Source organism: Daphnia pulex, chromosome 5 (genome assembly GCF_021134715.1).
Source record: "Daphnia pulex isolate KAP4 chromosome 5, ASM2113471v1".
Classification (NCBI taxonomy): domain Eukaryota; kingdom Metazoa; phylum Arthropoda; class Branchiopoda; order Diplostraca; family Daphniidae; genus Daphnia; species Daphnia pulex.
The window spans coordinates 4,886,116-4,901,117 of record NC_060021.1 but is presented as its reverse complement, the minus strand read 5'-3'; the positions used below and the strand labels follow the sequence as shown (position 1 = coordinate 4,901,117).

The window sequence follows — 15,002 nt, the reverse complement described above, 5'->3', positions numbered from 1 at the left end:
AGATGGGCATGAATACATTTTGCGTTAAACCATCGATGCCAAGCTTCGGCCAAGTTACTAGTCCAGTTAGATCTTCCATAGCAGGAAAACCGTTCGGGACAAATCGTTCCCAGCCAATAGCTGGTCCAATAGGCATAGAGTTGATTCATTGCTCGTTGAAACCCCGGGGTCTCTTGCCGCAAACGCCTTCGATGAGTACGTCTGATAATCTGTTGGATTTTTATATTAAAAGTAATTGCAAAGGATTAAAGAAATGAAAAATTAACAAGTGGTTGTCCGCTCTTTAATGAATAGGAGGGACAAGAGTCAGCACCCCATTAAAAGAATTAAATTAAATTACCTCAAATCCTTCGTAGATCCTGTCTTCAAGAAGGAGAGCGATACCAATAATCTCTTGTATGATATGGGCAACTACACCGCCCGCCCTATAAAATCTGTTCAACCCCAGTTGCGCTGCTTTTCGAATATTGGCCTGCGCGTAGTGGAACCAGCATCCTATCGCTTCCACTCCATCGAAAACCTCAGGTACTGATTCCATTAAGGCCAGTTCATAGTCAGAAATGACCTGGTTGATTGTGATGGGTACGTCAGGGAAGCGATCCTCAAACGTCCGGGCAATCAAACGTAGAACAGCCAAGTAAAGGTTTTTTGTTTTCCTCGTCATTAATGCGAATGCAAATGAGTAGGACTGTTAAAGGAAGAAGAATTAGTTTTAATAAAAAGATAATTAGAAATTGTCTATTTACCCTTCGACGACCGTTTACCAGGACCACTACATGGATTGTAAGAAGTTGATAGAATAATGTAGGGACGGTATGAAAAGTTCCATCATGAATGATTAATGTTGCTTCTCCTAGAAAGCGAAGGAGAAACAGGGACAAAAATACAAGTCCGACACCTGGCACCTCATCTTCATGGTCAGAATAAACAGAGCCATGAAAAAACTGCTCGCCGTTGATCGTTCTTCTACAATGGTTATAAACAAATTATTACTTTAAACACAGAACAATATGCGTAATTGGTTTACGTATAATCTGGACGGTTTTCCATGGAAGCCAACATTTCGTCAACAGAATTTGGAGTTGGGGGTTGCCGAGCTCTCTTAGCTCGCTGGATTCGCTTCTCCACGGCTGCATTACATGCAATTACCGCATCGGGCTGTCTCCTGCGGGCTTCCTCCACTTTTTCTTTTGGCCCCAATCGCCGAAACTGTGGGTCACCAGCTATTATTTCACATTATCGCACTGCCAACGTCCTATTCTGTTCTTCCACTTCGTTTTCATGGTTGTGTTCTCCGCGTTGCATGAAGATCCCACCCCGCATATAAATTTTGCAAGGGCAGCCTTGCTTGCGTCTACTACATTCCAGTCGAAGGACATCGCCCCTGTTAAATCACAGTGAAGTTAATAACTAGGTATATTTGATGCAATACGAAAACTTACCCTTGCTCTTTTTTGTAGAAGAAGAAGCCACATTCGGTGTTGTATCGCACTGTATTTCTCCACGTGCCAGGGTCCACCGAAACTTGAACCACTCGATGTTTCTCCGCCATCGTCACTCTCAAAAACACAAACGGGAACTAACTATTCACGGCGATGGAAATTAGAACTAGGGTGGAATCGTCGTAACTAAAGATCTAAATAAGACAACTCCACTGCATGGAATCCTTTCTCCGACTGAATTTCGTACTGGCCTTGTGGTGCTCCAAAGTATGTCGTCCCAGAGGGATTTCTATCCTCTCTTGCCCCATCTTACCCTCCTCTTACCCCTCTCTTACCCCTCATACTTAATTGTATGTTGAACCACTAGCTTTCAAAGAACCAATGACCTTCATAGAAAAGTGATTCCATAAAATTATCGGATTGTATTTCATCTAGTTACAAATTTTGATTATAGCATCAATACAACACATCTCACGAACCGCAACTCAATTGTAGTATTTATGTCTCATTGTCTCCAGTCTCTCTTCCCCGAATTAACAAAATTTTAGTAATCCAAGATAAGAACGCAATTCAGGTGGCAGCATGATTTCTGCAAAGAAACAATGATGTTACACAGGGAATCGAGATTTTGTCAAATAAGCTCACCTAAAACATGTTGTTGGCCGAATGACGACCTTGGCAATCTCAAACTTCAGCAATGAAAGATTTTTCAGAAGATATGACAGCTTCTCTCAGCAATTATCCTCCTACATCTCGTCCATCATTGTCGCGATTTTTGTTTCATCTGGTCCTGGTTTTCTGGTTGTTTCAAGGTTATTAAGTCTGAAATTCATTTGATCAGCATCCAGACTCCACCGACAACTGATTTGTTCTCTCACTGCTCGCCAATCAAAGCAGATTTCCTCACAGCCTCGTCTTCAACTCTCTTGGTCCTCATCGTTCGGTCGTTGCCTTCACGCGGTATTCGGTCGTTGGACCAGCATCGCCTTATTCTCTCAAGTCTCAACTGCTCGCGAATCACAGCATTTCATCGACTTTAATTCGCCTTTTCTCGCAACATTCCAATTCAATCACGTGGCTGCACACGCCAGCTTTCTCGACTTCAACGCGCCTATTCAAATCAACACGGCACGACTCCATTTGTCTCACCGCATCACGTGACGACAAAAACTCTGCTGCTGCTCATCTATTGAAATTCTACTTTCAAACTGGAAGTCTCCAACCCAAGTCATCGACGACTGTAAAACAATCATCATGACTGAATCGCTGCCCTTCGTCTTCCTCAAGACAGCTCTCACAACTAGCGTTCATCACGTCTCGTTTTCGCTGTCAAAGATGTCATCAACCGCATCACACCAGTCTACACAACGAGTGACCACCGGAATGGATCCGGAACCTATCAAACAACTCAAGAAACTTCCGGCCGGGGAGTATGTCGGAAATATCCATTTCCCTCCCAATTTCTTAACACATTGCAACGTCGCCCCCCTCATTTTGCCACCCTCTCTCACCCCTCTTTTTTCTAACGCCCCCTCTTTGTTCTAGAAATCTCTAGAAGCGACCTTTGCTTCGCCGAGGTAGGTCGCAGCTTCTCTCTCTCTTGCCCTCTCCTTCCAGACGTCGCCTCGCCCGCATCACGGCAGGTTGACTATCTCTCTCTCTCTCAGTTTCTCCCTCTAACTATTCAGTATTACCCACGTTCTCAACTGTATTCATTCTATGTCCCAATACAAGATTGAAACAGAGTCAGATATTCTCGACATTTTTTTTGGAATTCAGATATGAAATTAATGATGGAACGGAAAATAACTCATAAGCAAAACTTCGCTGTTTTTCTCACGAATAATCGCCATCCCAATTGGGCTTTTGAATTTGACGATGTTTGCATCTCCTTTTTGCGATATTGAAGGATTGTCACCTGACTGGTCCCGAATGACTTTATTAGCGAATACTAGATAATCGCTTATAGGATCAGTTGGGTGTTTGGCAATATGACAAGCCGCGGATAACTTGCTGCCGCACTTGACATTTACTGCCCTTATCCCATCTATCAGCTCGAATCCTTTTGATCCTGCAGCAATGTTTGTGGCAGCACCGAACATTTCTTGTTTTTCGGCGATGTCAATAAATTCTTCAAGTTTTTTTTTTGTAAATTGAACTTGGCCTATTCAGTGCCCATGATATTTCTAGCTGCTTTTTCAACTGTAAATGGAAAATCAATAGATATATAGTCATTGCAATTATGAATCTACAATGAAGCCATAAATTATTTGAAATTTAAAGCACTGTTAAAAAAACACCCAATACATGTTTGAAACAGAGTCAGATATTCTCGACAAGTACACACTGCGGCTATTGTCGGATTTCGGCACGTCTACCGCCATGATGACGTGATACACAGTTCCGGATAGAGGCTTGATAGTTCCGTTAAAGATAATCGCTTCTTTGCTATCGGCATCTTCACTGGTGATTACGAATCTGTCAACTGTTTAATTACAAAATTAAATATGATTTCACGTTATGTGAATTTTGGAATTTCTTGTTTACCCAGAATGTCGGAAACATTGTAATTGTCCATCGGTGCCGTCCAGGTGAGTACCGCCGATGAATTTTTCGAGTCAAAGGCGCTGATGTTTAAATCTGAGATGCGCCCAGGTGGAAAAACATCTCGGCCGTCGTAAGGCAGACTCAACTGGAAACTGCCGCCGTAAACGTAACGGTTGATGGCAGAGATTGGCAGAGATTGCCCGGAGGGAATGAAACATCCAGCCATAGGATGTCCGTTATAAGTGCCTAATTTGCATACCAAAAATGGATGAAATAACAACATTTAACAATATAGAACAATCGATGGATTATATACCGGAATCGACAGTCCCTACTCCGCTGACGATTTCGACGACGTAGGAGAAGCGGATGAAATTGCGGAGCAAATCGTTGAGCTGTGCCGGAGTAAACTCCGTCACCTTTCGTCACATCCGACGAATTGTTTTCATTCAGACTGACGCTGAAAACTGAATCGGCCTCGCTGTCACCGGAGATGTGGGCCAAGAGATTCAAACCGCTGACGGCCTTTTCCTGCTGGGTCGCCAGAGCGTAGATGACGACCCGCTGGCTCCTCCAATCAATTTCTTTTTTTTTAAATCGAATTCGTCAACGTTTCCACTCTAACTGGACTGACGGAATCACTAGAAAAGAATTTGTCCAGGCGAACTGTGCTTGAGCCCATGACTTCGATTAAATAAGACCAGGTGCCTTTCTAAAAATTGACAAAAAAAGACGAATTAAAATTGACAAAATGCTTATAACCTCGAAAATGATGTTGCCACAATTTGCCGTGTACAGGGCGAATGTGCCGAGTCGAACAATCGGGCACTCTCCGTTTAAAGGGCTGAGCAAAGTTCCTCTCGTTAACGCCGTCATGCTCAATCCATCGTCGAGATTATAAAAGGCGAATATCAAACTTGTGGCAGTTGATTCCAGTTGAAAAGTTCCATTATTCCAGCCATCGATGATTTGGAGTGTCCGTTCTTCCACCTGATGGGAAATTAGTAATTCTAATTCATTTCTCATTTAGTGAATTTCAAATTAAATGGGAACCTTGGCTCGGTAGGATTGCGTTCGGCTGTACACCGACTGCAGGGTATCGGTCATCCACGTCCAAGCGTTACGGTACGGCACTCCTGGAACGAGTGGGGTATTGCTCCTGCTGGGCACGAAGTAGAGCCGTCCGTCACGAGCTAAAGGAGTGAAAATGTCGGAAGCCTGGATACTCAACGCCAGAATGTGTGGCGCGATCAAATTGCACCGGAATTGGTCGACGTAAACGCTGAAATTGCTCGGCACTTCCTGGGCGGCTGTGATCAGAAAATTTTCCAAACCGTCACGGAACATCTGTCAAATAATAATCATAAAATTAATTTTCTATGTTTGAAATTCAATCAAATTTGATTGTATTATATTACCTGCATAGCGTTGTCCAGAGCCAAGCTCAGCCCTGCGGTGTTGGCAGTACTTTTGATTGCCTATTCACCAAGATGTGATAGAATGGTCAAATTCTTTTGTTTATTTATCGAGAAATTTGATTGGAAAGTTGGACGTCCGTGTTGCGAATGTCCCAAACTCGCCCAAGCCTAGCTTTACCTGACTTACCTACAAATTATAATGGCGTGCCGGTATATTCACGGCAGACAAACTAGACGAACATGAGTTCGATACACATAAAAAACTAAACCTTTATTCATGTTATCTGCCACAGTTCTTATTCTCTTTGATAATTGCGATCGTGAAATAAATGAAATCGTGAAGTCAAATGAAAATAGAAATGAAATTGAGTACGATGGCTCGGGATTCACTAATGAAATCTTAACGTGTTCTTTCCTTAAATTTGCGTAATTGGTCGACGATGTTGATTGCAAATACAATGGTCAAAGGTTCAAGCCTCAGAAATGTGAAAGATTTTTTGAGTAATCTGAAGAGAAATTTTTAAAACTTTGACTTTATAAAGTGAATACAAAATATTTTATCAAGGTGTACGTGATTAATAAAAAACATTGAGACTTTAAAAATATTTCCTGTAAAATAATTTGCGGCTATAGTTTGGGACAGAAGGTAAGGCACTATGTGAAAGAGGAGCCATTATCTAATAAAAATAATGATATAAAATTCTAAAATTTTCACGAAAATTACTGAAACCCTATTTATTTTCAAAATGCCATTTTAGGAAAAGAATAAAAAAATTACAATTTGGTTGGATCTGGCCAGACTCGATCTAACGCCAATGAAATAGCTTTTGGCTAATAATGCTGAAATTACGCAATAAAACCTACCAATGACGCACATCAATCGATTCACTTTGAAATTCTGCGGCAAATGATGTACAGACATTGTGAAATAACGAAAAACATTTTTTAATTTTTTGTCTCAATTCGCGTCTGTTTTCCCAAAATTATCATTTCTCTTCCATATCCTGGTAATGAAATATTTAAAAAACTATACAAAATATTGGAAATACCTTATTCACTATTGTAGAACTTTTTATTCCCTATCTTTTGATATATTTATTTAAAGGATTAGTTCACTTATGCCATAGATATTCCTTCTACCGTATTTCTTTTGCTAACAGCCAACACAGAGCCAAAATTTCTTGGCCGTAAACCAAATTCTGAAATTTCAATTTGCGATTTCTCTTTTAATCCTAAATATTATAAGATGCCCTTTGGATTAATTGCGTATCCCCCTGTATTTTAAATTTAATTAATTAGATTTTGCAATAAACCTCCCATTTTTTTTATTTACCTGAAGAAAAAATCGTCGTTTTTTGGAACTGGCCAGACTCAATCCAACGTCAATGAAATAGTTTTTGGCTAATAATGTTGGTTTTACGAATTAAACCTACAAATGTCGCACATCAATCGATTTACCTTGAAATTCTGCGTCGAATGATATACAGACATTGTTAAATAACGAAATTTAAAAAAAAACTTTTGTCCCACTTCGCGTCTGCTGTCCCAAAATTAGCATTTTTATTCCATTTCCTGGTAATGAAATATTTCAAAAAATATACAAAATATTGGAAATACCTTATACACTTATATAGAACTTTTTATTCCCTATCTTTTGATATGGTTATTTAAAGGATTAGTTCACTTACACTCTAGATATTCCTTCTGCCGTATTTCTTTTGCTAACAGCCAACTTAGAGCCCACATTTTCTCGGCCGTAAGCAAAATTCTGAAATTTCAATTTACGATTTCTCTTTTAATCCTAAATATTATAAGATGCCCTTTTGATCGATTGCGTATCCCCCCCCCTGTATTTTAAATCTAATTAATTAGATTTTGAAATAAAATTCTAATTTTTAATGTATTTAACTAAAAGAAAAAATCGTCGTTTTTTGTCCCAATCAGCGTTTAAGCGTCAGGTGTCCCAATTAGCGTTCTTACTAGTAATTGCGTACACATCAAAGCATCTAGAAAAATCACAGGCTAATTGGAGTACAGAGGAGAAAGAACTGTTTACAATCATTCACGTGGCACTAGCTTTTTACCCCAATGTCTATGGCAGAAAATTCCAAATTAGATCTGATAGTCAGGCAATGCCATGGCTCAATCAAAGAAAAAAACCAACGGGAAGGATCGCCAGATGAAGAAGTCTCTGTCTACAAGGATTCAATATGGACATCCAATACCGCCCGTACAAAGCACATCAAAATGCGGATAGTCTTAGTCGTATCCCAAATGAATTGTTCCAACAGACGACGAAGAAATCGAAGAAGATGGAGTTATATTTTTCACGTTCCGAGAATTCAAGACAGATCAGGCTTTGGATGAGTATTGCACTACTGTTCGTGGTATACCCCTTAACCAGGATCGGCAAAGAGACAAGGCGACAATACGACAATAGGTAGCAACGAAGAATTGGCCAAAGACAGGCATTCACTGCATCCAAAGGCTTCTGAAGACTTATAACGGCAAAAATCGTATACGCCGTCTAACCAAGGGAATTCAAGCTCATCACCCCTACCAAACGTTACTTCCATCCGCCAAGTTGAAGATGATTCGGACGACGAAGACGATTCGACATTCATCATAATTAATTCAGGACTTTTTGGAACGCCTGATGGTAGAATTTTGGTCCCAAAAACAATGAGGGAAACATTCTTAAACGCTTTCATGACAGCCCTTATGCAGGACATTTAGGGACAAGAAAAACAATCGCATGAATAACGAGAACATTTATATGGCCAAGATGACAAAAGATATTAAAGATCTTGTCAAGAGGTGCGTGATTTGTGCCAAACGGAAGGAAGCAGGATCACGCAGGGAACCCTTACAACCAATTCCCCCTCCAGAACATGGGTGGCAAACAATGAACATGGATATTGTAGGTCCCTTACCCACCTCTTTAAAAGGAAAAATCTACTTCTTGGTAAGGGGAGATTACATGAAAAAATATATCATCGCAGCACCCATGCCAGATCAAACTGCCGAAACCGTAATTCAAACATTTATCGATTCGATTGTTGTAGAAAATGGCATACCAGAAAGGGTTTTGACTGATCAAGGCAGTAATTTTCTATCACGAACCATATACGATCTTTACAGACAATTTGGAATAGAAAGGCTCAGAACTACCACGTATAGTCCATGTTGCGATTTAAAGATTTAAGAGAACACCAGCAGACATGATAGCCAGTTACGTCACGAATCAGCCAAATACTTGGGTTAGTTATTTCAAATTTGATACTTTTGGTTACAACACGTCAGTTCACTCAAGTACAGGTTATAACCCATTCTAACTTTTAAAAGGATTTGAGGCTAGGGAACCTAACGAAGTTTTACCAGCGCCTCGTTTACTTATCCTTTCAGATCCGAACAATATTTTCGCTAAAATTTGGCACGAAGCTAAGCAGTTTGCAAAAGAAAATTTAGAGATCGCACAGGAAAATCAGAAAAAGTTTTATGATAAGAAAGCGCAAGAAGTCAATTAATAATTGGAGATACAGTTTTGCTAAAAGCCTGGAAAATTCAATATGCGGTGGGAAGGGCCATATCGCATAATGGAACAAAAAGGCAACGTCAATTTCAAGTTAGCAAATATTAGTACCGGAAAAACATACGTCACTCCTGCTTATCGAATTAAATTATTTCCAGCTCCCAAGGACGATCCCAATCAAGATCAACCGATTGGTTTAATTGTGAACCGCCCTATTGACAGTAATAAATCATTTATTGAGAATTCACCAGTTGCTGGCATAGAACCGGGTGACCATGTTGAACCAGTTGTCAGCAATGAGGCAGCAGTTGAAGAGCAAGGACATATTGAACAGGAAATTCAAAGCCAAATAGCTGATAATTTAATTCCAAAAGAACGTAGAAGCAAAAGTGAGGAAAGACCACTTCAACAGTCACAGAGGCCATTGCGATAAACAATAACACTTCCTTTAAAACAACGAGATTATGACTTGTCAAGAAAATAAATACAGAATCACAGTAGCAAACCGATAGAAACACCTAGTTTAAATAGCCAACATATTTTTCAGGTGGAGCTTTTTCGTTTTATTCTTATTGGGATCCCTCCAAGTGGGATCAGCTCTCGAAATGACGGTCTGTAATTGCAGCCAAGCAGAAATAGTGGGATTGATGGACATACAGCAGCCTTCGTATTGCAATGCGAGTATTGAAACAGCAGTACCCACCAAGTACGAATTTTTCATTACAGAAGAGCCTTATTTTTCGACTTGGTCAGGAAACCTTTGCATGGCTTGGTTAAAATAAAAAAAATGTCACTGGATTCTTTTTCGGTGGATTTGATACCAATACAGCTTTAAATATTCAAACTGTATCAACAAAAGAATGTAGATAAATGCTTGAAACAAACGACTTCTCTGGAAATGAAATGGAGTAGTTTGGAACGGACTTGTATGCTTACACAGCCGAACCGATTGGAGAAGGAGTATGGATGCAAAATAAAGAAAATATAAGGAGAAATTGCGCGGTACAACGTGTAACCTTAAAAAGGATTGTCTTGCTTGTCCTATTACACCATGGCATTCTTACAAATAATTATGCCGATACTTCAGCAATGACTCACGATGCAAGCATCGTATGGTTGTCAATAAATTACATGGAGGAGAAAAAATGTAAACTAAAGAAAATTCGTGGCGGAAATGGGATTAAAACAAAATTGGAGGATAACACTTTTAAATTGATTGACGAAACCAACCAATTAGAATTTCATTTCCGAAAGAAGACAATCGAGATTTGCAATCACCGATTCCATAAAATCCTTAACATTGATAATGCCTAAATTAAAATTGAAGACAAAAACAATAGAAGCCGTACGGATTTATACAATCCCGCAATGTAAACTTGTTTAAAATTTGACAACGTGCCCAGCACCACAAATTCATTGAACATAAAGCAGTATCAAGAGACAACCAACTGGAAAAGCTGCATATTGTGGCAACCTACAGATGCGACTATTTAAACCCCTCATGCTTGCAGAATCAAATGGACTCCTTGCGGCAATGGCAAATAATCTGCCAGAATGTCACCGAATCAAACCAAATGGAAAACATCTGATCGTGCAAAAATGTGCAACCCTTATTATCACCGTGTCAGCAAAGCAAACTAAATGCGGCTACGAACCTGCGGACAACAACTATACCATAGGAAGAGATCACTCCATCCTTTTCAAGAATGTTTTTGGAAGGGTGGCATCACAAATTTAAATGGACTATCATATAGCTGGAATATCGAAAAACACGAGTGAGGCCAGCTATATCCAACGTATCATTTGACAACGTTGAAGTTAACTTCCAAATTTACGTAATTCAATAACAAGTAAAAGTACATTTTCAGGCAGCATAAAGAATTCGAGACCAAGGTCGAATTCGAACAGTTAAATTTCCTGAATGAATTGATCCCGCGAATAATACACGAAGAAAATGCAGACTCCCTTTCCTCGCTTGTCCTTGTCCTGTGTCTAAACACTCGTTCAGAATGTCGATTTTGGAACTTAAGTAGTTGGACATTTACATTAAAAAGTTTATTCCTTACCGTATCAGTAATTTTTCTTTTGTCAATTGTCCTCTATGCCTTTATTTCCTTCACTCGGTTACCTATACAACACCAACCAAGAGAATGTCACCAATTTTGCTATAAAGCTTCAAGAAGCATCCCTGGGACGAAACCAGCTGAGAGCCGTATACCGAGAGTACCGTATAATAAGCCGAAACAGGACACCCACGGAACCACCCCTTACGACCCCGGAACGATTTTGATTACGCATGATCATTTATTTTATAGAGGAGAAGAGCTGACGATCATTTTAAACTACGCTATATTTTCAGATGAACCCACTCAGCGGCGACAATGTCCTTCATGCAGCCGCTCGAGGGTATGGGGAATATGAACCGCTTCAAAATTACCCTCGAGACGTCGTTAACACACCAAATTTGGACGGAGAAACGCCTCTCATCACAGCCGTCAAGGAAAGAAATTTTAAAGCCTCCCTTGGGATATCAACGTTCAAGATTGCAAAGGTAACACCGTGCTTCACCACGCTGTTCACATTGGAACTTCTTACCGTTTCTCGGTAAGAAATCTTATCATGGCACAATACGAGCGGAATCAGTAGCAGCATTTCTTGCGTCTGCTTAGCGCACTGTTTAATACTAACAACTCTATCCGTAGCGCGGCCAAGGTTAGTACTTTTTTAATACGTTTGTCTACACATATTTTTTTTTTATATTTGTTGATTTTTTTATTTTTGATATGATTGCAGATACAAATTGATGGTTTTCCTGTAGGATCAAGAGCAGTATACCTTTGGGCATCCATCCGCAACACTGAAATAGAAGAACATTTACGACAAAAGGCAACTTTACTTCTAAGCGAAATAATTTCCAAAAACTTCGATGATTTCTACAGCAATGTATGCATACCATTAATTAACTGTTTGAGTCATATTAGTTTAGTCATGTGACTAAATTGTTTCCGAAGAAGTTGAGTGTATCCGTGCTCTAATCGAAAACAACCCAAACGAATCTTTTACATTTACGAAATTGGTAAAACTTTTCTCGACGGCAAAAAAGGAGAAATCTTTCCGAAACGGTAAATTTTATAACAAAAATTTACCATTTTTTTTTAAATTTTTCTAATCTGATAGAATGGAAACAACGCGATATAAAGTCCTTTATTCGTCGTTTAATAATTGATGGCATTCTTGACGAAGAAATTGTTACCTATCAATTTACGGACCCAGTCACTCAAAAAGTAGCTTGGAAATGTTCTGGCAGAATTCGTTTTGGTTTTCGTTGGCCAATCTCAGAGGTTTGTTTTTGTGATCTAATTAAAAAAAACTAGTTATTTTTCTAATTAAAGTCATCTTACTTTTGTAGAGTATGCCGTGTCTTAGATTGAAGAAGTTGCAGCACCCAAAAATAAGAAACAACGTCTCGAACTGAACAGCGACACGGATTTCGAAGATTAGTGAAACACTTGAATATTTTGATCTAAATATTCAAGTGTTGATTACTTAACACACAATAACTTTATTCAAACCATGATTCAGAAAGCTGTTTCTACACTATTTCGACTGAATCTATGGTTAGGCTTTTTTTTCATATTGTACTACAAAATTTTTGTTCGGCCACGGTTATCGCCTAAGGCGATAACCACCTCTTCCTCTTTCTGTGACTTCCCCTTTTGCCAAGGTTATCCCCGTAGGGGATAACCGAACAACCTTTCGAACAATCTGTTCACAACCATGACTTGGCCGTCACTGGACGTCTATGTGAAGCAGGTGCGGAAACCTGTATCCTCAACAAAGAGGGTAAGTCATGCTTGAACTTGGCCGCTGTTCATACTGATGTGGCCACCTTACGACGCCTCTTTAAGAAAAAACAGGAAGCAGCACAAGACGTCTATATTCGTGATTTTTTGCAAGTTACGCCTTTGATTGATGCAACTAAAGCAGCAAAACTTAAACAAAGCTCATCACTAAAAGAAACAAAGTGGCAGCTGTAAGTCAAATAGGACATAGTCTTAAATTAAATAATTTTGAAAATAAATGGTTCGGTATTGTGACATATTAAATTGTAATAAAGATTCGAAGGCAACTAAGGGAATTAGTTTTCATGAAATTCCATGTGACCCTCTATTAAGATCACAATGGTTAAACTTAAGTAATGCAAACAGTGGTTTTAGAGAGGTAACCTTTAAACTAAAGACTGGCAGAAGCTACGATAATACCTTTATCTGCCAAGCTCATTTTGAAGAAACGTGCTATGAACCTAATAAAAGAAGATTGAGCCTTCTGCGATACCGACAAAATTTTCTTCTATTCCAGATGTTGTTTGCGTATCAGCAACAAGTAGAAAACCGAGTAGAAAACTAAAGACGGAATTTTGAATTATGGAAGTGGTGGACACTCCACCAAAAATAGGGCGCCTAGGCAAGAATTATATTTATATCGGTAAACTGATTAAATTATATAAACTGTCTTTAAAATTTGTCAATGAAACAAAGCAGCTGCCAATACTGAAGAAGACATTCCTCAGTCGGAATTCGCTATGGATATTTGTGATTTAAATGATGTTACCACACTGGTTACAAATGATAACTGCGCTGGTGAGACGGATCTAAAAAATTTTGGGCTTTAATAGAAAGAACAGTAATAGCATAAATATTTATTTAAAATTTCAGGTGTTACTTTAGAAGAATCCTGTGAGTTACTCACATTAATTTCAATACCACCGCACCCATCTAAAAAGATGAAAAACTTCAAACAGCAGGATGTCGGAAAAACTGGAATAGCTTCACACTAAAGAAGTATGTGAGATCATTCAAAGGCAATCTGCAATGATTGAACGATAAAACAGGTTAATTAATCAAATGTTTGAGAAGCGACTTACAAAGATCAAACAGGAAAGTTGAACAAATAAAAAAAAAGGTTGAAGAAATTCCCAAAATTGACCGAAAAATTTTAAAAACAATTGAGACACTGTCCTCAACAGAAGAGCATGACGTATACTCGGGTATAATTATGGATCAATTAAAGAATTTTGGTAAACTAATGACAGTGAAATGGAATCAGAATATCATAAAACACTGTTTCATTATGCACTCGAAAAGTGCTGGGTATTATAAATTCTTACGCAGATTAAATTAAAAAATACTTCATTTGCCGTGCCCAGGTACTTTAAGCGCATTCGTCTGAAAATCTTTAGGAGAAGTTGGATTTACGTCTTTGGTAGAAAAAAGAATTAAAGAAAAAGGAAAAAGCTAGAAGAAATTGATAAAACTGGATCGATTGCAATTGACAAAATGACCATCAAGATGATGTTGAAATATAAAAGAAACCACGGTCGATTTTTCGGCAAAGTTGACATGGGCAACGTAGTGAGGGATGAGTCTGGGCGGCTAGCCAATAAAGTTTTGGCGTTTGTTTACACGGGACTCAAAAAACGAATCAACATACCGCTGGCATTCTTTTTAGTCAACAAACTGAAAGCGGAGGAACAGACAAAACTAACGCTGTATGCCGTGACAAAGGCAGAATCCTTAGGGTTGCGTATTGAAATACTTTCTACTGACAATATATCTACAAACGTCAAAATGTTTACACTGCTGAACAGTTGCTCAAAGGGACAAGCAACAACGGTGGTTCCGCATCCAGTAGACTTAGTTGCCGCCTCTCTTAAATGGCCTTGTATTTTTCGTCCAATATTTCTTAGCTTCGACCCTGTTCACCTTATAAAAAAACATCAGAAATCAATTCATTGATCGTTTGTTTCTCATCAAAGGCAGACATGTCTCTTTCAAAACTATTTTGAATGTTTACGAAAAAGACAAGGGAAAATTTACGAAATTCTGCCGCTTTCTCACGCAGCTACACATTGCCCCCAACGATTTGCAAAGACAAAAGGTCAAGCCGGCTCTTGATGTCTTCAGATGTGAAGTTTCATCCGCTATAAAAACCCACCACGAGATCAAAGAACCTGGGTTCGAAAATGTCGATGGAATCTTGGAGTTTTTAAAAATTATGTGGAAT

At 39.0% G+C, this 15,002-nt stretch overlaps 1 protein-coding gene across 1 annotated transcript; it reads right to left on the bottom strand.

The window, feature by feature from the left end:
- Positions 1-4,581: 4,581 nt before the first annotated feature.
- Positions 4,582-5,494, bottom strand: LOC124194808. Its single transcript, XM_046589194.1, has 4 exons — positions 5,408-5,494; positions 5,043-5,336; positions 4,752-4,979; positions 4,582-4,701 (listed from the first exon to the last, which is right to left on the bottom strand). The coding sequence occupies exons 1-4, from the start codon at positions 5,411-5,413 to the stop codon at positions 4,582-4,584; spliced, it is 648 nt and encodes a 215-aa protein (XP_046445150.1). The 5' UTR covers positions 5,414-5,494.
- Positions 5,495-15,002: the final 9,508 nt, after the last annotated feature.

What these genes read in the sequence shown, in the direction of transcription:
- LOC124194808 (XM_046589194.1), bottom strand. An exon ending in CGCAATCCTACCGAGCCAAG is followed by an intron (nt 4,980 to 5,042) that starts GTTCCCATTTAA and finishes ATTTCCCATCAG; the next exon opens with GTGGAAGAACGGACACTCCA. An exon ending in GTGGCAACATCATTTTCGAG is followed by an intron (nt 4,702 to 4,751) that starts GTTATAAGCATT and finishes GTCAATTTTTAG; the next exon opens with AAAGGCACCTGGTCTTATTT.